This window comes from Pelecanus crispus, chromosome 16, assembly GCF_030463565.1.
Source record: "Pelecanus crispus isolate bPelCri1 chromosome 16, bPelCri1.pri, whole genome shotgun sequence".
NCBI lineage: Eukaryota > Metazoa > Chordata > Aves > Pelecaniformes > Pelecanidae > Pelecanus > Pelecanus crispus.
The window spans coordinates 7,248,778-7,273,685 of NC_134658.1; the positions used below are offsets into that span (position 1 = coordinate 7,248,778).

At 50.7% G+C, this 24,908-nt stretch overlaps 2 protein-coding genes across 5 annotated transcripts; both read left to right on the forward strand.

The window, feature by feature from the left end:
* Window positions 1-507: 507 nt before the first annotated feature.
* On the forward strand, window positions 508-5,371 carry LCK (LCK proto-oncogene, Src family tyrosine kinase). Of its 4 annotated transcripts, none has more exons than XM_075722098.1 (12): window positions 508-609; window positions 735-816; window positions 901-991; window positions 1,129-1,227; window positions 1,367-1,470; window positions 1,583-1,732; window positions 2,010-2,162; window positions 3,294-3,473; window positions 3,882-3,958; window positions 4,072-4,225; window positions 4,726-4,857; window positions 5,169-5,371. In XM_075722098.1, exons 1-12 carry the CDS (start codon window positions 508-510, stop codon window positions 5,369-5,371), a joined length of 1,527 nt encoding a protein of 508 aa, XP_075578213.1. The 4 variants fall into 4 exon arrangements, with proteins under 4 accessions (XP_075578213.1, XP_075578214.1, XP_075578212.1 ...); XM_075722099.1 differs by having other exon boundaries at window positions 759-816; XM_075722097.1 differs by having other exon boundaries at window positions 735-991.
* Window positions 5,372-6,526: 1,155 nt separating this feature from the next.
* On the forward strand, window positions 6,527-20,963 carry HDAC1 (histone deacetylase 1). The gene is made up of 14 exons (XM_075722060.1): window positions 6,527-6,576; window positions 10,722-10,834; window positions 11,276-11,393; window positions 14,459-14,533; window positions 15,740-15,878; window positions 16,504-16,645; window positions 17,857-17,949; window positions 18,264-18,372; window positions 18,493-18,633; window positions 19,121-19,229; window positions 19,335-19,465; window positions 20,233-20,379; window positions 20,493-20,541; window positions 20,926-20,963. Exons 1-14 carry the CDS (start codon window positions 6,528-6,530, stop codon window positions 20,951-20,953), a joined length of 1,443 nt encoding a protein of 480 aa, XP_075578175.1. The 5' UTR covers window position 6,527; the 3' UTR covers window positions 20,954-20,963.
* The last annotated feature ends 3,945 nt before the right edge of the window (window positions 20,964-24,908 follow it).

Consider the following 24,908-nt stretch of genomic DNA (forward strand, 5'->3'; position numbering starts at 1 on the left):
TTGTAAAACACACATTGCAGGGCCATGCAAGGATGGATTAATTGCTAATGGGATATTCATGATTAGATTGCTGTTTAGATGGAGAACGTAGGGCTCAGCCCAAGGGCTGCAAGGTGGGAAGGAGCCAGCGAAGCAGGGAATGTCTGGCTGTGCCGGCAGCTTGGGGAGCCTTGGGCTGGGGACTAATTGCCTTCAGTGTTTTTAATTAACAAAGCCAGAACAAAGTGAGGAGGAGACACGGCTGGTGACAGAGAGGCAGGGGAAGCTTTCAGTTCAGCAGAGGACCTGGGGAGTGTGTGGGATGGGCCATGCGATGTGGGCAGCCAGACGGACGGATGCAGGGACAGGGACGTGCTGGGGTGGGAGGAGAGGTGAGGGGGTGCAAAGGAGAGGTGAGGGGGTGCAAAGGAGAGGTGAAGGGGTGCAAAGGAGAAGTGAGGGGGTGCAAAGGAGAGGTGAGGGGGTCCAAAGGCTTCCCTCACCGCTGCTCGCCCCGCTGCAGCCACCATGGGCTGCTGCTGCAGCTCGGACTACGATGAGGACTGGATTGAGAACATCGACATTTGTGAGCACTGCAAATACCCCATCGAGCCCGACAGCAAGCGCCAGGTGAGGAGAGGGTGAGCGGACCCCCCCCGTCCCCTGTCCCGGTGGCCAAATGCTGCTGGAGGTGGCCATGGGATGGCCAAACCCCAGGAAGGTGAGGGCTTACAGGGCTACTCATCCCCTCACAGAGGCTGATCCGCAACGGCTCCGAGGTGCAAGACCCCTTGGTGACCTACGAGGCCACGTCTCCGCCGTGCTCCCCCCTGCAAGGTAAGGTCTGGCCGCAGCGGGGGGTGGCTGTGGACACCCCTCCCGTCAGCCACCGCCACCCTGCCCCTCCGTTTGTCCTCCCAGACAAGCTGGTGGTGGCCCTATACAACTACGAGCCCATGCATGATGGGGACCTGGGGCTGCAGAAAGGCGAGAAGCTCCGCATCCTGGAAGAGTGAGCGAGCACCGATGGTGTCCCAGCGCCCGCGCCGGCATGGCCCTGCGGCTCCCCAGCCAGCATCCCGGTGCTGCCGGGGGGGTCCGTGGGGTCCTGGCAGCCGGGGGGGGTCTCACCTCACTGTGTCCTTGCAGGAGTGGGGAGTGGTGGAAGGCGCAGTCGCTCACCACCGGCCAGGAGGGTTTGATCCCCTACAACTTCGTGGCCCTGGTGAACAGCCTGGAGCCCGAGCCGTGAGTAGGGGTTGAGTGGGAGCGGTGCCCTGGCAGGAGCTGTGCCGGAGGTGGGGAATGTGCCAGGAGCATCCCCTGAAGTGCTGGTGGGGGAAGGTGGCCGAGTGCCCCCAGCCCTAACCCTGCCCCGTGTCCCCAGGTGGTTCTTCAAAAACATCAGCCGCAAGGATGCGGAGCGGCAGCTCCTGGCATCGGGCAACACGCACGGCTCCTTCCTCATTCGGGAGAGCGAGACCTCCAAAGGTACCATCCCGCGGGTCCCGCTGGCATCTTCTGCCGCGCGCACTGGGAAAGGCACTGGGAAGCGCAGGAGGAGTGTTGGGGTCCCCTACCCACACGGTCCCCTGCTCCCCAGGCTCCTACTCACTGTCAGTGAGGGACTTCGACCAGAACCAGGGTGAGACGGTGAAGCACTACAAGATCCGCAACATGGACAACGGGGGGTACTACATCTCCCCCCGTGTCACCTTCAGCAGCTTGCACGAGCTGGTGGAGTATTACACACGTACGTGCCGTCCAGGGGCTGGGGGGAACGAGTGGTCCAGGGGCAGGGGATGGGGATGAGGATGGGGATGGGGATGAGGATGAGGATGGGGATGGGATGGGGATGGGGATGGGATGGGATGGGATGGGATGGGATGGGATGGGATGGGATGGGATGGGATGGGATGGGATGAGCAGGACATGCTGCTGCCTGTGCCCCGGCAAAGGCGTTAGCTTGTGCAGGGTGCCCCGTGCCCTCTGCCTGTATTGATGCTGGCTCTGCCTCCCCCGGGCCGCAGGCAGCTCCGACGGGCTGTGCACCCGCCTCGGCAAACCCTGCCAGACCCAGAAGCCGCAGAAGCCGTGGTGGCAGGACGAGTGGGAGGTGCCGCGGGAGTCGCTGAAGCTGGTGGAGAAGCTGGGAGCGGGGCAGTTTGGAGAAGTCTGGATGGGTGAGTCAGGGCGAAACTGGGGTTCTTCCTCCCGGATGAGGGTACCGGTGTGGGCAGCGTCAGCCGGGTCCCACGGCATCCTCAGGCCAGAGAGTAGGTCGGCTGGGGTCTCATATGGAGCAGCCAGCACAGCCCCAAGCGTGCGACCTTGGCTTTTTACAAGGGCCCTGGAAGAAGGGAGAAAACCGGCAGCTAGAGCAGCCTAGGAGCAGCTCTGGTTTACCCAGAGCAGCCCAAGCTCCCCCCTTCTTCTACCCCTGGCCACCCGGACCCCTGCACCACTGCCCGGGCAGGTACCCGCTGCCAGGACGGGTGCACCGGTGCAGGTGTGTGTGCACGGGGGCTGCACCGTGTCCTCGTTGAGCTGGGTTCTGCTCACCGTGAGAGCAGCTGCCGGCTTTGGCACGGAGCCCGCGAGCACGTGGCCCTGCATGGGAAGCGGCCCTTGTTGTGGCTGTCGCTGCGACGCTGGGAGCAGCTGGGGGCTCGGAGGCAGCATGGGGCCTCGAGCGTGCTGCGACCCAGCCACAAAAGCACCTCTGCTCCTGGGTGCCACGGTGGGGAAGGCACTGGGGCTGCTTGGCTCCCCTCCATCCTGCCCTGCAGTCCCAGAGCGGGGTCCCTGCCTTCGCTCCCATGGGTGCTGGCCGTCCCCCAAACTCCCCTCCGGGTACCCAACAGGCTCCAGGCTTCTGCATCGCTGCCCGGCTCCCTCAGCCGCCCCTCCTGCTCAAAGCCCAGCAACCAACAGCTTCTTTCCCTCCTGGCAGCTGAAAGCCACACATAAAAATACCTGCCTGGTGGGTTAAAATGAAGGTACAGATTTTTGCCCAGGAGGTGGCAAGCACAGAGCTGTGATCATCCCCAGAAGTCCTCTGGCTCTGCTGCAACAGTCCTCTGGGGTGGGAGGGTCCCTCACCAGCCTTCGCTGCGTTTGGGCTTGGTCTTCAGCCAACCTTTGCAATCTCCAACATCTCTTGCTTGTGCAGTCTCAGGTTGGGATGCTCTACATCCACAGAGTAGGCTCCACGCTTGTCTCCTCCACCGGCACCGCTACTACCATGCATCCCCCGGCCGTACCCGGTCACGGGGTCCCTCTGCCCCGTCACGCTCTGCCCCATCTCTCCGCAGGCTTCTACAACGGCCACACCAAGGTGGCCATCAAAAACCTGAAGCAGGGCAGCATGTCACCCAGTGCCTTCCTGGCGGAGGCCAACCTCATGAAGAACCTGCAGCACCCGCGGCTGGTGCGGCTCTACGCCGTGGTGACGAAGGAGCCCATCTACATCATCACGGAGTACATGGAGAAGGGTGAGGGCACCTGTGGGTGGGGGTGGCTGGGGGCTGTGAGGAGCCGTGGTCCCTTCGGCTCCCAGCTGTTCCCTTCCAGTGGTCGGTGCTGGCTTATGTATCTCAAACTGCTTTCGGCATCCTTCACCTCCATGTGCTCTGCCTTTGCATCATGGCTCTCCCACCAGCTGGGAGCTCGGGGGTCAGCCCTGGCAAGCGCAAAAGGACCTTGCAGGCAGGGCGGGCTCCTGCCCATCCACTCCTGCCTGCTTTTCCGGGGGCTGCGAGCGGTCCTGCCCCACCTTCGGTGTTGCGCTGGGGGACGGTGCCCCGGTGAACCCACCGCTGCGACACCCAGCCCCAACAGGCACCGTGGGGAGGGGAGGCGGCGCGCGTGCTCGCTGCTGAGACCTGCCACTTTCATCGCAGGCAGCCTCGTGGACTTCCTCAAGACCTCGGAAGGAATCAAGCTCAGCATCAACAAACTGCTGGACATGGCTGCGCAGGTGATGGAGGATGGAGCCGCGGGGCTGCGGGCTGGGAGGGTTCTGCCAGGGCTGGAGCTGGGGCTGCCCTGCTCGGGCTGGTGGCTATTAATTGCAATTCCTCCAAACCGCAGATCGCCGAAGGCATGGCCTTCATCGAGGCCAAGAACTACATCCACCGCGACCTGCGGGCTGCCAACATCCTCGTGTCGGACACCCTGTGCTGCAAAATCGCCGACTTCGGGCTGGCCCGCCTCATCGAGGACAATGAGTACACGGCTCGCGAGGGTGCGTCCCCCACGGTCTCAGCCCCGCTCTCGGGGTGCACACAGTTTGGGGCTGTGGGAGGAAGAACCCCCCCCACACCCTGGCCTCTGCCGGGGGTCCCCACGGTGCCCTGGGTGCTGGGGGCTGGCGTGCAGCCCCCGGAGGGGGGGGGGTGCAGAGGTCCTTTTCCCCTCTCCATCTCTCTCCCTCCAGCCGGATGGGGGCTGCGGGACCCCCACATACCCACTCGACCCTGGTTTTGGTGGGGTGACAGCTCTATCTTGTGGCTACTGCAGGAACAGGCGTGCTGGCCCGCTGCAGGGGTGCCAGCCTGCGCCGGGGGCTCTGCAGCCAGCCAAGCAGCGGGGGGCTGGGGGTCTGGCTGCCACCAAACCCAGCTCGTCCCCAGGGGTACAGCAGGGACAGGGGCTGACTCGGGGTCGTCACATCAGGTTAAACAGAGAGAAATGTTTCCAGCTCAGCTGTAACGTTTTATTTTCCCCCCTCCTGCTCTTTTTCAGGGGCTAAATTCCCCATTAAGTGGACGGCGCCGGAGGCTATTAATTACGGGACATTCACGATCAAGTCCGATGTCTGGTCATTCGGCATCTTGCTCACGGAGATCGTCACCTACGGCCGGATCCCGTATCCAGGTCAGGATTTCCCAGCAGCTGCGCAGCCAAAGGGCTCGCACACACGAATGCAAGCACACACCCACGAGTGTGTGCATGCAGCGCTGCACGCACGCACGCCCAGAGCCGCCCCATCTGGCTCCCTTCCCTGCCAGCCCGCGATGGTTTCAGCCGCTTCCCAATGCACGTGGCCAGCCACGGCCTGAAAGCCACCGGGGGTTTCAGAGGCAGTAGAGGGGGAAGGAAGCTTTTCCGTGGGATTTGCAAACGTAGCGTGCTGCTCGTGACACGGGGGTGACCCAAATTTGGTACCGTGCGTGTCGTCCTCGCAGGGATGACCAACCCCGAGGTGATACAGAACCTGGAGCGCGGCTACCGCATGCCGCAGCCGGACAACTGCCCACAGGAGCTGTACGAACTGATGATGCAGTGCTGGAAGGAGAGGCCCGAGGAACGTCCCACCTTCGAGTACATGAAGAGCGTGCTGGAGGACTTCTTCACCGCCACCGAGGGCCAGTACCAGCAGCAGCCATGAGGACCTGAGCAGCAGCTGGGGCACCCTCGCCTTGGGGCGTCCGGGGGTCCTCCCCCTTGTACCAGGTCCCCACAGACACATCGCCCTGGGGCATTGGCGAATACTGCCTGGACCTCAGTAGTAAAGATTTGAAAGCGCTTCAAATCTTTGGAGCAGCGGATTTCACCTGCCCGAGAAGGCGATGGACGGCCAAAGCCGACGAGCGACTCCAGAGAGCGGGGGGCTCCGGCAGAGCCGTGCGGGGCCCGGGGGTGCCCACCATGGCGTCCCTGCGCTCGCCCGGGTGCAAACCCAGCCCCAGGCGGGGCTGCCCAGGGCCCACGCCAGCCCTCTCGCCCCGCTCGGGCTGGGCCTCGCTGCCTCCCTCACCCCCGCTGAGGGCAGGTAGCCCCCCGCGAGCGATGGCCGCCCCAGCCCTGCGCCCTGGGCTGCTCTTTCTCCTCCCCCGGGTGTCTGCAGGATCTGGCCAGTACCCGCCGCGGCGTTTTGGGGAAATAAAGGCCTTTGCACCGGCAGTGGCCGCGGGGCCTCGCTGCGGCCCGGGGAGGCCAGGCCGCCATGGGCAAGCGGGGCGATGCCCTCAGGGGATGGTCCCCGCTCGCAGCAAACCCCACGCCGGGGTGCTGCTGGGGGCCCGCGGGCCCCTCGCACGCCGATCCCGGTTGTGTGGGACCCCCCCAGCCCCGCTCTCGCCGACCCCGGGCGGGACAAGCAGGGGCCGGGGCCTGGGCGCTGGCGGAGGCCTCTCCCGTGTGTCCCCCCCCTCCGGCTCGGGATGGTTCAGCCCCACCTGGCGTCGTCCCCCCCCGGAATGGTTCCGCCCCGCCCACCGGGACCCTCTCCCCGTTTGCCCGCTCCCCCCCGCGCCCCAGCGATGGTGCAGCCCGCGCGGCCCCGCCCCCGCAGCAGTGGTACAGCCCAGGCACCCCCACAGCTCCGCCTAGCCTGCTAGCTCCCCCGCGCCCGCTCTCTCCCGCCGCCGCGGTTTCCTATTGGCCGGCGGACGGGAGGGGGCGGAGCGCCCCTCCCCGATAGGCCGGGGGCCGCGCGGTGGGCGGGACAGGTGAGGCGGCGGGGCCCGTGCCCCGGGGCGGGCCGGACCGGGTTGCGTTGCGCGGCGCGGCGGTAGGGTCTGTCGCTGTGGGGAGGCAGGAAAATGGCGCTGACGCAGGGGACCAAGCGGAAAGTCTGCTACTACTACGACGGTGAGGGGCTGTGGGGCACCGGCGGGGGCGGCCACGGGGATCGCCGGGCCGGGGAGGGGGGGGGGCGGTCCCGGGGGGGGGGGCGCCGGGGGGGCTGAGGGGACACCGGGGGTGGGGGGAGGGGAAGCGGTGGTGGGGGAGGGGGTGGGGGTTGAGGAGGGCAATGGGGGGCTCTGGGGGGGTAATGGGGGTTACTGGGGATGGTGAGGGGTTGGCTGGGGGAGGGTAATGGGGGTCATTGGAGGACATGGGGGGGAGCTGGGGGGGTAAGAGTAATGGGGGGGCCACGGGGCAATGTGGGGGGCTGCCCTGGGGGGTGGGAGGGGGGATGGGGGTCACTGGAGGACCCGAGGGGCGGGGGGGCTGCACTGGGGGCTAGAGGGATGGGTGCTGGGGGCACTGAGGGACGGGGGAGGGCGGGAGGGGGGGCGTGGGGCAATAGGGGCAGGGGGTGGGAGCGTGGGTGGGGGCGGGATTATGTGGGGACTTCAGTGGGGTTGGGGGGGAATGGGGGGCACCAGAGGGCATAGGAAGGATGGGGGGGGGCATGGCGGGGATATGGGGGAGCACTGGGGGGGAGAAAGGGAAGAGTGGGGGGAAAGACAGGGGAGTGGTCCTGGGGGGAGATGGGGGGGAGAATAGGATGGGGAGCTGTGGAGATCTAGGGGCTTTGGGGGTGGGGAAGGGCTGTGAAGGGTCCAGGATGGGGAGAGGGGCACGAGGCCAGAGGCTCTGGGAGCCGTGCTGAGGTGCTGAAGGTTTCTGGGAGGATGGGGAGCAGCCGCGGAGATGCTGGGGGACAGGACGGGTTGCGGGGAGGGGAAGCCTCCTTGAGCCATGTTAAGAGGAAGAGGCACTCCTGAAGCTCCCGTCTGGGTCAGCGACGTTGCTGTCAAGCAAGGGACAATCCCGAAGGTGCTGGGCGCCAGACTGACTGTGTGGTTGTTTGTAGGGAGTTCCTGTGTCTAGGAGCATTGTTTAGTTCTGGCTCTGAACTTGGCTGGGTTGTAGACTGGCTTCCCCCCCGCCCCCCATTAGGAGGCTGGGGAAGTACTGCTTTGGGGCTATGTAATCATCTCATTGGGGCAGGGAAAAGTAACGGGGTGTTAGAGCTGGCCAAATCCCGAGCTGGGTATCTTGTGCAGCTTCCCCACTTCTACCCCATAGCCTGTGGGAGAAATCACAGTCGCATTGCCTCTGTGCTTCGCAACCGCCTGCCCTTTGGTGGGGCAACTTGGTGCCTCAGTGGTGGGCGAGCTCATTTTTAATAGAGTCTGTGATCGCTCTCTGTGAAAGGTATTGTGCAATTCTCTATTTCGTCGTGGTTTTTAGTCTGTGAAATCAAATAAAAACTTTTTCTCGCTACTTTTTCGTGGTAAGCAGATGTGCTCAGCATTTGAGCAGTAAAGCGGGCTCTTTTAAACTGCTGTACGTGTTGGGCATACAGTGAGGACTTTTATTTCTCTAGAAAAATAAATCTAAGCAGTAGATTTACAACCTGTAATGACAGTCCTGTGGGGTCTGTCACTCAGACAGTGTCTTCAGGAGGGCAGGGTGAGGAGGAGTCTGGATTAGAAACTTCCCAATTTCGCCACACAACTTATCTCTGTGCAACACCCGTCATATCAAAATATACAAGGGGATGCTGGAGCCCTGGGCCCTAAAATGACTAATTTAAACTTAAAGAGTGCTTGCCGGAAGTGCCAGAATGCCACGCGACCTGGATGTAGGAAAAAAATGGTGTCTGTGTCCAAACTTATCCCTGTCCTTGGAACAGAACACATTCACAAAGCAGCTTGTCGGTTTTTGAACAAGCTATAATCTTTAAAGGCACACAGTGATGTCTTAAATGTGAAATAACCAGTCATTTGGTTTGAAAATACTAAGCAGAGATGCTATCCTTGTAGTTTTTATTGCATGGTAACTACATGAAGTTAGCGTTATACACTCTTGTCTATAGCTGCCCTCACTAATTTACTCTGTGGTGAGGTTTTAGTGCCTTGTTTCCCCTGCTCTTTTACGAGCAGCTGGCAAACACCCACAGCGTGTCCTAGGGTGAAAGTGTGCTTTTTATTGTCAGGGAAGGCATAATCTGCAGTTGTGGGAGGCCAGTTTGTTCAGGTCTTTTATTTTCCAAGCAGGGAGGTTAGAGGAGCACAATCTTGTGCAGTAATTCCCTGAAAGGAGGGTCCCTGGGCACTGTTTTGGATGGGGTGCGGGTCTCTTCCTTGAGCCATAAATTTCGGATGGTGGGAGAGCATCCTGTGCTGGAGAAGGAACCTGAGCTGCAGGGAAGTGTCTAGGTGGGATGGAGAGGATGGGGAAAAGGTAATCGGGTGTCATAAGGGTCCTTCATGGAAATCCTGAGGGGTGCTGAGGGTGCGTGCGAGGGTTTGAACTTGAACAGTAACTTCTCCTTTATTAGCTCCCCGTGTAGGGACTTGCTTAACCCTAGCAGACAGGAAGAGGTTGAGTTCACACAGTCTTAACCTCCGCTGATGTCCACGACCAGACAAGCTCGTCTGCTGCTCTGTAGGGCTCGTGGTGGGATGTGTTTAGCAGAGTGAACATGAACAGGCTCTGGAAGTCAGGGTTTGCCTGGGGCATCTCGCTCACAGCTGAGGTGAAGATGATGATGATTTTTCAAAGCTTCATGTACTTTTGTGCTTGTATTTTCTAGATAGGGTCTTGAGCATCTCTTAGTAAGAGTTCTCCAAAGCTTGATTTAACCTGATTTTACTGTAGGGATAGTTGCCCCAGTAAAATACCTTTGTGCAAAGAACACCCCATTTCACTGTCGCGCCACGGACACGTAAACTCCAGCAGCAGAATTGTTTGGGTGTGGGACTTGCACCGTTTGCATCTACTTTGACTGAAAACAGGGCCATGTCCATAGGAGGAAGAGCTAGAGCTGTGTGCTCTGAGGAAGTAGCAGTTTCTCCTGAATGTAAAGATTGGTGATGAAATATTAATACTCCCAACTGACTCACCAGCCAGACCGGATTTGGTCTCCTGCTTCCTAAACTGATCAGGAGTTGTACAACTACATGAACAACTTAGTCTGGTTTCCCAAGAAAATGAGGCTTGCGTGATATTGCTGCTGCGTGTGGCTGGCTGTGCGTTTCCTGCTCTTGGCAACTGTTGTATCTGTGCCTCTCACAGCCAAATCAGCAGGAGGCAGAAATCTGAAAGTTGAATTTCTGTAAGTTTCATGAAAATAAGCACCCTGGGAGAGGAGGGGAAAAAAGCAGTTAGCGGTGCCTACTGTGGGAGAGTGCAGCATGAGCTCAGCTTTTGCTATGTAGGAGAAAACCTGCATGGGGAGATGACCCATGGGATATATTTGCAGGAAGCCAACTTCATTAACGCTGGCGCCCATAAGATAGCTCGTCAGGTGCATCTGTGGGTGTGCGGTCGGTAGGGACTGGGATTATTCTAAAGGATTTCAAGCAATAATAAAGGTTGGAAGAGATTGAGAAGCTGTAAAACTACAGCTGCGCTGGTGTTTGCTTATTGACAGAATTAGCTGCTTTGTATCTCAGTTCTGTTAGGTAAATAGTAAGAAACTGAGGCAAAGGGGCTACGTGCTCCCTCTGATGAGTCATTGTCTGAGCAGGGATTAAACTTGCATGCCTCTTAGCGTGTGGATTTCTGCTCAGCGTGCAGTTGCATTTCTCAGTGAAACCTGTGAGCTCTGTAAACATGAGATGTGACAGTGGACCTGAACCGCCTGGAGAGGACGTTGGAGAGCTGTCATCTGCTGAATGAGGACACACAGATGTGGTGCCCAAAGCTCCTCCTGCCCGAGAAAGCTGGAGCTCCCTTCTCTTAACTTGTGCAGTGTGACGTTAATTGCTCAGACTCTACCTGGCTTGCCTTCCCCAGAACTGGCATTAAAAAAATTCCTTCTCTGGCCATACCCTAATTTCCAAGTATCTGTCTTATTTGAGTCTAGGATAAACTTTTCTGGATCCATGGAGATAACCTGTGCAAACAAGGTGGGAGACCCTATCCCCTGTGAGCAGATGCACTGCCGAAGGACAGATAAAATGACAGATGACCTGATGGCGCTTGTGGCTCGGCTGTGATTCTGTTTGCAGGAATTCATAGTTTTCCCTGCTGTAACAAATCCTTTCTGCTCCCAGGTGATGTTGGAAACTACTATTATGGCCAAGGACATCCAATGAAACCCCACAGGATCCGGATGACCCACAACCTACTGCTGAACTATGGCCTCTACAGGAAGATGGAGATATATGTAAGTGTAGGGCTGGTCATGAAGAGAAATATATATGAAAGATCTTAGTTTATGTGTCAGGTTTTAATTTTGATGCTTCAGACTTGTAAGTTCTCTGTTGATGAGCCAAAGAGGAAAGGGAAAAAAAACCCCAAAACCCAGTTGTGCTGATGTATTTCTGCTTTCTTCTGATTGCTTGTAGTGAGATGTTCTTTGCTTCAGATAAGCTTTGGAGACTGGAAAACTGCTTTTCTCCCTGTAACTTAAATATTTCCTTTGTCTAGATATGTAATACACTCGTCTCTGGTAGTGGCATTCTTGCCTTTGAAAATAAGTTTCTCTTGTTTAATGCTGCTGTGTTGAGTTTTCTTCTGTTCCTGGGAGTAAATCTGAGATTGGAAATGGGAATTAGGGAGAGAGATGTGTTTCAAACCAAGCCTTGATCTTCTTTTGTCCTTGCAGCGCCCTCACAAGGCAAATGCAGAAGAAATGACCAAGTACCACAGTGATGACTACATAAAATTTCTGAGATCTATTCGCCCAGATAACATGTCTGAGTACAGCAAGCAGATGCAAAGATGTAAGCTATGCGTGTAGTGCTGTAGTTCCTGTCAATGTTAGAATTCGTGGTTCTGGGAATCCTAGGCCAGCTTTAGAGCTTTGTGATAAAAAAGTAGGAAGAACCACAGGAATTTGTCTTTCTCCTGACTTTGTTTTTGATTTTTTTCTGGTAAATCAAGCATTTTAAAAATGGGTCCCCCTCTCAAGCCAATATGCCAAAAGAGCTGAGGAAAACCCTTTGACCTGGCTGTCTTTTTTTGGTCTTGTGTTTTGATGGAAACTCTTCTAAATTGCCTTCCTGGCTCAGAGATGACTGAACTACTCCATTTATGAGCTGCATGTGTTTTGTGTTACTGCTTATCTTTAACCGGAGGTATTGAGGTGAGAAAGGGTTGTGTAATTTAAAACAAACAGAAAAACCCCAACTCATCAATTGTGTCCAAAATCTGCAGTAACTCTGAACAACTTTCAGGACAATGGCAGTTTGGAAGTGGGGGAGGATTGAGATGCACAATGATACCTGTCCGCTTTGTGTTAGGATGTTTTATTTTGTGAGCTAATCTCTTGTTCTAACTTCTCCAGTCCATGGAAGGGCTCTTTAATGGCGACTTGAGTGTTACAGAAACCTCTTTTTGGTTTCTGCAGCTCTGAGCTGATGTTCTTTGGCAATGGCTGCGGCAAACTAGGTTTCTAGCAAGTACAGACAAATAGCGGGGAAGGCTCAAGGTTCATTTAAACAGTATTTTGGTCTTGCACTCTGTAATTCTTGAGAGCAGAAAAAGGTTGTTAGCCCATGGGGTTCATTTACGTGGCATAAGTGTAATCTCCAATTTAGAAGAAATACAGGTCTCAAGTCTGAAGTAGAGGCACTTGGAAATCTAGTACAAGCTGAAGGGGACAGATATTAAGGCACAAGCACGTAAGAGGAGTGGGTAATACGGTTCATGAGTAATATACATTGAAAGACTTCCTACAGTAAATGATATATCTTAATATACCAAATGACATGTACCAAAGTACATATTTACACAAACTGAACTGTTTACCCCTGAAGCAGATATGGCTCATAAACACCCACTCTGCTCTCTCTGGTAGTCAACATTTTCTCTACTGTACTTCCACAGAACTATTTTTACCTGAAGGAGTCAAAATATGAAAATTAATCTTAAACGTGCGGAGGACGGTGCTTTTCTTCAACAAGACCTGCAAAACAGTGGCCTCTGTGTAGCTAGAGAACTAGCACAGGAGGCTCAGAACAGAGATTAGGGATATAGGAGACAAGGCCACTGCTCCCAAGTACAGTGGCAGGTTTCTGTGGCCTGCTTGGTGCTTCAGCTTTCCCTTAGAGGGAAGGATCGATGCTATGATTTCCATAAGAATGGTTCCAGCTTTAATGGTGGGCCCTCTCTGGTTGCACTCGCCCAGATATGAAGCTTCTCCCCCGCCCATTGCAAGGAAAAGGGGTATCTGTGCTTCTCATCTTCCACCAGAGCTTTGTGCCTATAGTCAAGTGATTGACCCGTTATTAATATCCCTCCTTAGTAGTCCTGGCTGCTTTGAATATCCTGGTGAGAAAAAGCCCAGTTGGCTTCTGTTTACACAGCAGCTCCTGTCTTTGCCAGGTATAGCAGAGGGGTGCCCTCAAATACTGTCAGTGCTGCCCACAAAGTTCTGAGGGACCGTAAAGGTAATGAACAGTGTCTAATTTCATTCTGCTAATGCCATGTTGCCTGCCTGAGGACGTGGGAGGACTACTCTGTAATCTAAAGGGCAAGAAGTTTAATTTGTTGTAATGGGAGGCATGCAGAAATTGATGATTTCAATTCTCCTCACTTAACAGGGAGAGCTTCCAACCACCTCTTTGAGTTAATTAATCAAACTCTGCCAGTTGCCGTGCCCTGCTGCAACAATTGGAAAGCGTGAACAATTGCTTCCTTCTGGGTCTCCTGATGGGTATTGTCCTTTTCAGAGATCCCTGTCCCGAACTGGGACCATTCAGACTCCCTTATCACACAGTCTTTGTGGAGACTATGCACTGATGAGTTTCTAATGCTGCAAGAACTGTGCTGTTTGTGCCTTTCTTGTTAAGCACAGAAGTAAACATTCTACAGATGTTGTTACAAAAACGGATTTTTTTTTTGTTTGTTTGTAAAAGCAAACCTTGCAAAATCTAGATTCAATACAAGTCTGTTGTTACTGTTTTTGTTTTTAATTGTGAAACTATTTACAGTAGAAATGTATCCGGGCCAAAACTGCAGTACTGCTGAGAACTTAAAAGCTGACTGTCCAATGTGAAGTAAAAGGAATGTATGAAGTGCAACAGAACAGATGTGGATGCAAACTTCTCGTCCAGTACACACCACTATCTACCATCTCCCCACTTTCTCCTTACAGTGCTAGCTCTGTTTGCTTTCTCAACTCCTCGTCAGCCATACAGCAGGAAACAGGAGCAAAAAACCTTTCCCACTTGCTGTGGGGTTGTGTAATGGAGCTCCATGTCAGCTCTGCAGTCAGAAGCAGCACTATCCCCCCAGAAGGAGCGGTGCCGGGCAGCAGATCTGCAGCATGGTCTGTGCGGGGTAGTGAGGGGTGCTGACCCCCATTTTGCACCGCCTGCATCTGCCCTGGTGACCAGCATGTGCTGCCAGAGCAGAGCAGAATACTGCAAATGTGCCGCCTCAGCGAGCGCCACTTGAGTTGCTGCTGAGGACCTGTATCGGTATTACACAGCTCTTATTGATAGCATCTCCTCTCCGCCTACTCATTTTTCCGACGTGATTGACTGGTTTCTGGATCCCTCGTAGCGCACCCCGGTAGATGGCGTGCCGCTCTCGCCAGAGCTCCTGGGACCTGCTTTCCCATTTTCTTATGAGTCAGGAGCATCTTCCCTACAGCAACAACCTTTTTGCCTCTTCAGGCAATCCTCAGGTTGATTGCATTAACGTTTTATTATTTGTGCGTGGTATTTTGTTGTTTAAAAAGTTTGATGGCTTACCTGGTTAGCTTTTTAAGTCAGAGTAGGGGTATAAGCTTTGCCTTTTATTTGAGGTTTTGTCTTACTAACTCTTTTGTATTCTTTTCAAGTTAATGTCGGGGAAGACTGCCCTGTGTTTGATGGGTTGTTTGAGTTTTGTCAGCTCTCTGCTGGAGGCTCAGTTGGTAAGCTCACAAGTCGTATGGTTTTTTTTTTTCCTTTTCTCTTAAGCAGATGTATGTAATGCAGTTCTGTCTAGGAAATAAATTGTTGTAGGTGGTGGTGGGGAAGCCCTGTGAACCTATTTCTGATTTCCTTAATAATTAGATCCAGGTTTCTTCCCATGTGATAGTTCAAGCCTTGCATATTGAACAGATCCCTCTACATTTGTTAAGCATATCTTCGCTAGTCCGAGTTACTTCACTGAACGTGTGAAGGACTCTGTAAGTGGTGTAACAACACTGCCAGCGATAGAGTTAAAACAAAACTGCAGCAGCAACAGGTGTTTAATAAGAAAATCAACATGAGATTTACAGGGAAAAAAAGTTGTAAAAACCTTGTTCTGGGCAGGCATAACCTGGAAAGAAAAGAAAAGGGTTACTTTTTCTGTTGTTTTTAACAGAAAGCCACTGACAGGAGGCAAAATAGAACTTGAAAGGTTTAGGCAAGCTCCCTGAAAGCTGGAACATATTTTAAATGCTTTCACTATTTTCAGATACTTCATTGCAGAAATACTCGGTGTTGCGGAACTGTGTCACTGTGCATGGGCGTTAAAGCTTTGTGGCTGCTACTCCCACAGTGACATCTAGCAGTCTTTATTTCCTGTAATGTAGTTCAGCAGTATGTACAAATACTGACTGCAGCATTTTTTGAAGTAGCTACGCTTTCTGGTCCCACGGCTGTAGATTCCACAGAATATATCATTTGTTTTGATCCTGGGAGACTTGCGAAATTTGCAGAAAGTTTATGAAGGGGCTGGGGGAAGAGAACTTCCTTTGCCTAAATGCATATTCAGTGAATGACCTAAATATATGTTGGATAAAACCTTTCATTAAAATCTTCTGTTCAGGGCACCGAGAGATCTAGACTCTCTTCAGCTGTGACCCCAGCTAGAACGCTGTGGAGTTGTTTGTGCAGATTTCACGCTCTGAGGCAAAATTAGGAAGTGATCAAAAGTGTGTGCAGGCAAAACAGAGGCTGCATTTCTCTTCCCTTGCCTTTTGTTAGTTTGTTGAGACATCCCGTGTTAAACCCTTGGACTTGTGCTTTGTAAAGTACCCAAACCACACATAAGCAATGATGTGATTGTAAGGGACGAGTACTTTAACCCTCAGTCTCTGTCATGGAGCCTTTGCTCTCATGCTAACATTTTGTAATTCTTCTCCCAACAGCCAGTGCTGTGAAGCTGAACAAGCAACAGACAGATATTGCTGTGAATTGGGCGGGAGGCCTTCACCACGCTAAGAAGTCGGAGGCTTCTGGCTTCTGTTATGTCAACGATATCGTCTTAGCTATCTTGGAGCTCCTAAAGTATGGGCAGTACTATTTACCCCTTTTGTTGGTCCGTTCTACTGCATTTCCTCTGCGTCTTTAGTGCTTTCTTCCCAATCTTCTCTTTTTGTTCCTTTTTTTGAGCGGTGTTTTCCCAGGAGGCCTTAATCAGCTGTCTTTTGGGATGCAGTACACTCTCTTCCAAAGGGGTATGTCTAACGGTGGCACTGTGCAGGAGGCAGAAGGCTTGGAGCATTGTGCCATTGCTCTTAGGCCCTTCTCTCTACCATCCACCCTGGAAAAGGGGGCACGGCTGTAATATGTGACAGCTTTTGGCTCAAAGCAAAGCTCAGTGGGAGGTTTGGGCATAAAAATGCAATCTGTTGGCTGAATCTGAATAAACTGAGTTGATCCTGCCTTCAAAGATCAGTTGCAGCAGCAAAAGCCACTTTATTTTCCTCTGTGGTTCTGTTCCACTGCTGACCAGGGCATGTGTCTGTTCTCTGCAGCTCTTTTGCTTGTAGACTCCGGAGAGAGAGCTGCCTGGTAGCTGTGCAGCCTGGGGATTAGCACCAAGTTCCTCGCTCTCCTCCCATTTGCTCTGCTGGTGAAGGCAGTTTGTGCTCTGAAGAAATACAGTATTTTGACTCCTTTCTGATTCTAGGTATCACCAGAGAGTGCTGTATATTGACATTGATATTCACCATGGAGATGGCGTGGAGGAAGCCTTTTATACCACAGACCGTGTCATGACCGTGTCCTTTCATAAGTACGGAGAATACTTCCCAGGAACAGGGGACCTACGGGTGAGAATGAAGGCTTAGCAGAAAATTACCCTGGAATTTGGTCTCTTCCATCTGTTTGCTGTCATACTAATTTAACTAAAATCACTGCTCTCCTGGGTTTTCCTGCTCTCAAAGTGGCATCCTTTTTCTGAGGGCAGAGGTGTATATGTGAGGCAGCTGGCTCGGCTCCTGGAGTGGTTGCTTTGTTCCTGTGATCATGGCCTGTGTAGTAATAAAACCAAGGCTTTGATACCAGTCTCTTAGCAGCCTTCTGGTGGGATTATGCTCAGAAAAGTGACTCTGAAGATGGCATGTTGGTCATCTGTAACTACTTGCAAACTAAGCTCGGTCACAGAAGCTTTTGGGTGAAAGTTTATGAGGGAGTACTTCTGTGCGTGTTGATTTATCTTGTTGGCATTTCCTCCTGTGAGTCAGTTCTGCATGTTAATGAACCGTGGTGTTAACTGTGGCACTATTTCAGGTTAGATACAGGTGTGGTTCACTTTGTGACTTCTGACATTGCCAGAATGCTGTTCTTGGGGGTGAAAGGTTCTTTACCTTTTTTTTAATCTGCTTTTTAGTGGAATTACATTTTTGTGATCTAAATTCTCTTGTCTTCCACTTATGAGTTGCATTTTTTCAGCCCTGCCCAGAGTTTGGCACTGGTGATGTGAGCCTGTGTGCAGCTGCAGCATTCTTTCCTGGTGCAGCCGCTCTGCAGCATAAATTAAATAATTACTTTTTATAAAACACTTGGGTATGAGAGAGATAATGGAAATGTAAAAATACAGGTATTCTTTTAAAGTAGATTCCTCCAGTTACTAGACTGCACAGTCAGCCCAAACTGGTATTTTGTGCTGTGCATCTCTGCAGCGTACAGGTTTGGAACTAGAATTTTGGCTGCCAGTTTCACTGCTGTGTAAGAGAGTGGCTTCTGCCAGTGAAACGGGAGCCTGTGTGCTCACAGCAACATGAAAGCGGCGGCAGTAGTAGATTTTTCTTCTCTGAGTGCTGAGGACCAAATGCACCCCCTTATGCCAAAGAAGCTGCTGTTGGAGTCAACTGACTCTTGCCGCCTTCTGCCGGGACAGCGTTTGTCCGTGAGAGCCTAGCCTTACATTCAGATTACACTGATGCAATCCTAGACTTCCCTTCCTAATTTGGGGCACAACTTGTGTGTTGCATTTGGTTCTCTGGTGACTTGTGGTCTTTCCTGTCTTTCACTCTCATAGGATATTGGTGCAGGCAAAGGCAAATACTACGCTGTCAACTATCCCCTCCGGGACGGAATTGATGATGAGTCCTACGAAGCAATATTCAAGCCGGTAAGTGAAGACATCTTTGCTGAGTGACTCTTTGTGGATCATGCTTTGTCATTGGGTGGCTGATAGAGCCATTCTTTGGGGAGATTGATTCAGTCTTCTGTGATAAGATTCTTCAGGGGCTGTATTCCTCCCTAACAATTGCAGCCTGTTGTCAGTAAGCTTCTCTTTGTAAGAGCCTCAGTGTTACCAATATAGGGGAGTCAGCAGCTGTGGGAACACTAGGGATGTCTTCGTGTCACTTGCTGACATGGACATTACTGTGTTGCTGTGACACTGTCCTGTGGAGAGTGTGTAACAACGGGTTTCTTGTTTAGGTGATATCTAAAGTGATGGAGACGTTCCAGCCTAGCGCAGTTGTCTTGCAGTGCGGGTCAGATTCTCTGTCAGGGGACAGGCTGGGTTGTTTTAATCTGACCATCAAAGGTAAGAGTACCATACAGTGTCTGTGTTGAACTGGCATAAGTGATGTAATTAGATTTCATTGAAAAGTTTGTTCTTATGCCATGAGGCTATGACCTTTTTCCCCCACTGCTTTTGCTGCAGGTCATGCCAAGTGTGTGGAGTTTGTAAAAAGTTTTAATTTGCCTATGCTGATGCTGGGAGGAGGCGGCTATACGATCCGCAACGTGGCTAGATGCTGGACCTATGAGACTGCTGTGGCTTTGGACACTGAAATTCCCAACGGTAATTCTTCCCAGGAGCCACTGAAGCAAGACTAAGGGAGAATGACACTCTAGTAACAGAGTTCAGGGAAATGATGTTGCTGTGGGAGAGGTAGCAACCCTAACGTGTTTCATTAGCTTTTGGTTATTACTGTGGAAGAGCTTTTGGATTCCCTGATTTGCAGTAGCTGTTCTTGTTTGCATTCAAGTCCTGTAGCTCTCCCCTCCAGCTAAAGGTGCCCAGCAGCCTTGCTGTCTTACTGAAACAAGATGACCTTCTACTGAAAACTTTCGTGCACGCTGATAGTGTTTAACTGCCAAGTAAGCTTTGACTGCACTGTTGCTAAGTTGTCTGTTTTGATCTGAATATGGGCTATGAGAGCTTCAGCTCCTACACCTAGCTAAATGCAGTTGTGCTTTTGTGTAGCACTGAAGTACAATGTGTTTGTGGTATTTCATTGCTGGTCCAGTGGTAATCTGGTGTTTATTCCTTTTCAACTTGCCTGCAGAACTTCCATATAATGACTATTTTGAGTACTTTGGACCGGACTTTAAGCTCCACATCAGTCCCTCGAACATGACTAACCAGAATACCAATGAGTATCTCGAGAAGATCAAGTAAGTGTTTGTTCTTCTTTGCGAGACTGACACCTTCTACTGGGGGCTTCACAGCCGTGGGTGGCATCTTGCTGACGGAGGTGTTCCTTTCCTGGCTGGCTCTAGGCAACGTCTCTTTGAGAATCTGCGCATGCTGCCTCATGCCCCTGGCGTACAGATGCAGCCAATTCCTGAGGATGCTGTTCAGGAAGACAGTGGAGATGAAGAGGAAGAAGATCCTGAGAAACGCATTTCAAGTATGTGCTTGTCTCTGGCACAGTTGCATTGCCCGGCTGGGAAGCGTACTGTTCGGAGCCTGTGGGTGCCAAAGCGGAACAGGATCAGTTAGCTGGAGAAGCATGCGGGCTGTAAACTGAGTTACCTCGGTAGAGAGAGGAGGATATATGATTTAGATAAATCCCTATTCTGGCATCCTTCAGTTTGAATCTGTTCCCACCTTTCTGATTGATTTTTGTAAGATAAAGCAATGATGCTAAGCACTGCAGGGCTGATAGATGTCTTTTCCCTTGGAGAAATGGCACTTTTGCCAGATGATTTCCATAATGGGAGAACCTAGGATTTAATGTGAGAATTTAAACAGTTCCTGTGATGTAGGTGCTATGACAGAATACTTTCTGGGAGACTGTCAGGTTTGATCCCAGAAGTTGTCCTGCACAGTGAAAATGCTAGTTTATATCCAGATTGGCTGATGGCCTTTAGATTTGGCAGACAGATTTTCTCAGTGTGAGGTTGGTTAACCTGCTTATGCTGTCAAGTCTAGACATCACACTGTACCTAATCCAAGTCGTACATGTGATCCTGGATCTTAGGCATGAGCAGTTAGGAGCGATGAGTTAAAAGATATGGTGGGTAGAAAGATAAACTGTTTCTATTGTGGCCTAATTCTGACTTACGTAGGCTCATTAGTTCATTCCAGTGTGTGGATGTACTTGGAGAAGTTAGTGATTGGTGTCTCCTGACTTCTAAATCTGCTGAAACAACCTCTTGTCCTCTTTGCACTCAGTCCGCAATTCTGATAAGAGAATATCCTGTGATGAAGAATTCTCTGACTCTGAAGATGAAGGGGAAGGAGGGCGCAAAAATGTTGCCAACTTTAAGAAAGCTAAGCGTGTGAAAACAGAAGAGGAAAAGGAGGAAGAGGAGAAGAAAGGTAAGCATGAAAGCTAAGACTAGAAGCCCTCCCAGCTCTGTGGAACTTTGCCTGGCATGTACTTTCCTACTGCACCACTGTGTGTCTTTTTTTTTTTTTTTTTTCCCCCCTAGATGAGAAAGAAGAGGAAAAAGCGAAAGAGGAGAAAGCAGAACCCAAAGGGTGAGCCCTGTCTCCTGGCATGACTATTAAATGGCTGTGCCTGTACTTCCTTGTGCATCTACCCATGTCCCCAGCGGGACGTTGCTCAATTTGAGGGATTGGAGGAGAGATGTGGTAGTTTGGATGGCTTTGTCATGGGCTTTTAACGGGAAGAAGTTTGCGTGCGTAGAACAGCACACCTGATAAAGCACTGTGAGAGCAGAGCCCTCCGTGAAAAGGGCTTAAAAATACTGTGCCTCCATTCAGTAACACGTTACAAGTTTTAGATGAAGATGGGCCATATAAGCAACAAGCCAGAGCTGCGACCTTAAAAAATGTTATTAAAGCTTGGGCACAGCCTGAGTTGCTTGTTTAAACCAAATTCTTCGCTGCTTGCTTCCACAGGGTGAAGGAAGAGACGAAATCCACCTAAGATGGCTGCAGCTGGACAGTACCTGTCAGTGCGTAGTTGTCGTAGGTTAGCTTCTCTGGTTGCCTCCCATTCCACAGGATTTATATTTTATATATGTTTCTGTATATATTTCTATATAAATATATAAATGACTTGAGAACTGTAAATTATTCCTTGCTGCACTCCGCTGGGAGCAGATAGGGAGGATTCTGCGGAGTAGACAGACCTGCACTGCCCAGATTTGGTGACTGGGAAGTTTCACTCTTGCCTTCCACTGCCTCCTTAGTGTGTCTTTAAAAAAATCACTTCCTTTCTTTACTCTGTCCTCTGAAATAACCACCCTTTGAAAAGAATAATTTAAGTAGAAGTAGTAGTATTTGCATTTCAGGTGAGGTGGAAAGATGGCCATGAAATTTCTTTTTTTTTTTTTTTTTTTTTTTCTTTTTAAATCTTTTTTCGGGTTTTTTTTGTTGTTTTTTTTTTTTTTTGTGGGAGAATATGAATTCCCAAATGAAGCCTGTGGGAGACTGACTATTCCTTTGGTCTTCAGTTCAGTTTGATTCCACCATGGCAAGTAACTGCAAGCTGGTGCCGCTTCTCAGGGTCAAATAGTGCAGTTCTTGAATAGAGTTGGCTACCTCCCTGCAGCAAACTTGTGGAAAGAGATGAAGCAGCTTAAAAGCAATCTCAAAAGCGCTTTAGTGAATTGGCCCAAGAGCCCTGCAGGTGCAGATCTGGAAAATGCAAAATGTTAACCACCGCATTAGGGTGATTTTCATTTTCCAAGATCTTGCAGATCCAGTTGGTGTGGCAGCATTATACATCTCAAGTAAGAGAAGGGATGAAATTTTTATACCTTTTTTTCTATACCTATGCCCCTCTTTGGGGGAGGAAGTGAGTTACTGCCCATTTGGCTGCCTGCTTTGCTTTTCCTGCTTGTTCTGCCCTTGGCTACACGTGCCGTAAGGTGCTTTCTCAGTCCTGGTCTGTGTCCTAGGCTGAAACCACTGCAGAAATTCCCAACTCGTCTGAAGGCCAGACTGAACAGAGCCTGGCTGAAACCTCGTGTTGATGTGTGTCACTCGCTGAAAAACTCTCCTCTGAAGTGAAGTACAGATGTTTTCAAATTGAACCTTTCCTCTGTCTTGCTCTTAAGGCCAGTAAATATGGAGAACCTTTTTATCAGCCCTCTGAGCTGTTATCTTTATAAGGGAACAGCAGATGGGGCTCTGTACGTTTTTATAACTACTCTTCTTCCTACTCCCACGCATTATCTCACAAGTCTTTTGTGACCAGAACTGGCCTTTCTTTTGCATCTCGTTTTGTACAGCTGATCATTAGATGAGTTTTTGGTGAAATGCTTTGCAGAAGTTTTGCAGGCAGTTTTGACTCGCTGCTCTCCTTTCTCAGGGGGATTCCTCTGTCCATAAGAGGATCTGTACCTCCCACGGAGCGCTGCTGATGGTTTCAACTCTAATAATGCTGCTAACTTAACACAGGTTATTTTTTAAATGTTTTATTTTTTTAAATACTTCTTTTCCCTTTTCCACCATGAGTTTTTTAGTCTCTTTGAATCTGAGTGATGTGTCACTCCCGCTCTTCAGTGTTTGTATGTGAAGCGAGAGAGATCAGTGTATCTTTGTGTCTTGGGGGGGAAATATATTGTGGTTTTTTAAAGATGCTTTTATTTTCAATTTTGAGAATCTTTGTAATAAAACTGGTACATTTCTATGGTTGGTGTGAGTTTGTACTGCTTTCTGGTGAGAGGTAACGCTCCGTTAGAGTGGGAGTTCTGTTTGTTTTCAGAACCATTGCTGGAAAATGGTGCAGTAGCTTGATTGTGATCAGGGTGTAATATATGTCCCAACAACAAAAAATGACAGCTGTAATGAGGCTTTGGAAAGAAAGGTGAGGTGAGGCATGATTACTTTCCCTCCTCTTTCAGGAAGAGGGCTAGATATGTTGGTTTAAATGCCATCCACCAAAGCATTTTCTTTGGAACATAGTCTATGCTGCATGTGAAAGATTGCTTTAGTTTCTTTTGTGGATGTTTGGTTGGGTTTTTTTGTTGTGTTTTTTTTTTTCCTTTTCCCCGTGTTTTATAAAATAGCCTTGAAATTCTCCTCATGACCCTTCTCTCCAGGAAAAGGTAAGTCAAAATAACATGGGTTTTGTTTGCTCACACCTTTTCTAGTAAGGGTCACTGGGGTGGTTTTTCTGTCTCTTTTTCCTAAATTACAGCTGGGTTCATATCCAGCAGCACTGTTGATGCTAATTGGGTTTGCAGTTTGTTTGGAGTTACAGTACTTCATGCAGGTGATGCTTGCTCTGAAAGCAGTGTTAATCTAGAAAAGGAATAATAAGGTATGGGAAAGGAGTATTTTTTTTTTTTTATTTAATTAAGTGTTTTCTATCTGGTATTCAAGTAAAAAATTCTGTAATATAATTAGGAGCCAGTTACTTCTGTAACCCAGTGGTGATCACAGCTGAAATGGACACAAAAGGTTCATAAGCCAAATCTACTGTTTATGCAGTGAAGAAAAAGCTTTGCGTGGCACAGTTGACTTTCATTGCTGTAACAATACTCCAGGAAACTTAGTTATCCTTTTCACCATAGCAGACAATTAAAATCCTCTCCTCCTTGAACAAAAACAACTGTACAATTCAAGTTACCCCTGCCAGATCACGCATGCCAATGTGCAACTGCAGTCCTTCTCTCTTCCAGTGTTTCTTAAAATGGCTGCCGCGATGCTGCACGGCAGCTCCCTGGCAGATGCACTGAGCCCCGCATCTCAGCTGGGGCACAATGCAGCTGTGTCTCGCATGGCAGACAGTGAGCAATCTTAGAAATAATTTGCAGTCCACTGCCTACATTGAAAATAGGGGTTTGGTTTTGGTTTTTTGCCCCCCAGATGAGTAGGGATGAATACCCTGCTGTATTTGGAAGCAAGTCACTTGCTTTAGTTCCCCATTATTGATAGGATGTGCTGTGTAAAACTAAGAGTTTTGGCCATTTCCACCTACCTCAAGGGCCACAGATGAGCAGTGATGGTCCTTGCCCCAGGCCCAGCCTTGTGAGGGTGCTGCCAGCAGCTTTTGGGCAAACAATGGTCCTCGCTTTTCTCCAGCTGCTGCTTTGCCAGCCAAAACAGCAGGGGCAGGTGATTAGATGGGAATTAGGAGCAGGCCACGAAATGGAGGGGCTGTGCACGACTACTACAGCCTACGCTGGCAGAAGGAGCTCTTGTAGAGGCTGTAGCCTTCGAGCTCTGAGCTGCTAGAGACAGGCAGCTTTTCTTTTTTTCCCCCCCACCAGCAAAAAAAAATGGGTTAGATCTCTAAGAAAACAGGTACCGAGCAGCCAGCTGAACAGTGATCCTAAGGTAGCGACAAGAGGCTTGTGTGAGAAAGTCCTTTGTGGCTGTAGCTCTACATCTGCTGCAAGTCAATTAACTGCAAGCAGAGCCAGGGCTGGAGTGATTAAATGCAGCAGCTGTTGAACTAAATAAGCAACTGCTATCTTCCCTGGCCCTTGTCTGGCATCCAGGACAAGAAGGACTCAAGCTCACCCATAAAGGGGTCACCATTTATTCCTTTCAAATGTTACAATAAAGCCCATACAGCTTGCTTTTTTTTTTTTTTTAGAAGTTAGAAAATTGCAAATCAAGTGTTTTGGCCATTAAAAAATTATTTACAGAGAAAACAATGTTGCTTCACATTATACAGCTGGCAGGCCCCCTCCCTCCACCCCACGCCCTAAAAGTTATCCCTTAGAAGCAGAATTAAACACAGCGGACTTACAAGCTTTATGGTTTTAAGCCAATAGTAAGACATTATAAAAAACTAACCAGATTAGCTTTTAAACCATTGATTTCTATAAAAAGCACAAAATACTTTAAATGAAGTCAGAACCAGGAATGTAAACTGAGAAAAAAGAATCCATTGAACAGTCACTGGCTTGCTGGGCTTCGCAGGC

Excerpts from the sequence above, each read along its gene's own strand:
- LCK (XM_075722097.1), top strand. The coding sequence starts at position 508 with ATGGGCTGCTGCTGCAGCTCGGACTACGATGAGGACTGGATTGAGAAC. Across the intron at positions 3,474-3,881 it reads CACGGAGTACATGGAGAAGG|GCAGCCTCGTGGACTTCCTC; the intron begins GTGAGGGCACCT and ends CTTTCATCGCAG. Across the intron at positions 4,226-4,725 it reads TGAGTACACGGCTCGCGAGG|GGGCTAAATTCCCCATTAAG; the intron begins GTGCGTCCCCCA and ends GCTCTTTTTCAG.
- HDAC1 (XM_075722060.1), top strand. The coding sequence starts at position 6,528 with ATGGCGCTGACGCAGGGGACCAAGCGGAAAGTCTGCTACTACTACGAC. Across the intron at positions 6,577-10,721 it reads AGTCTGCTACTACTACGACG|GTGATGTTGGAAACTACTAT; the intron begins GTGAGGGGCTGT and ends TTCTGCTCCCAG. Across the intron at positions 15,879-16,503 it reads GCTATCTTGGAGCTCCTAAA|GTATCACCAGAGAGTGCTGT; the intron begins GTATGGGCAGTA and ends TTCTGATTCTAG.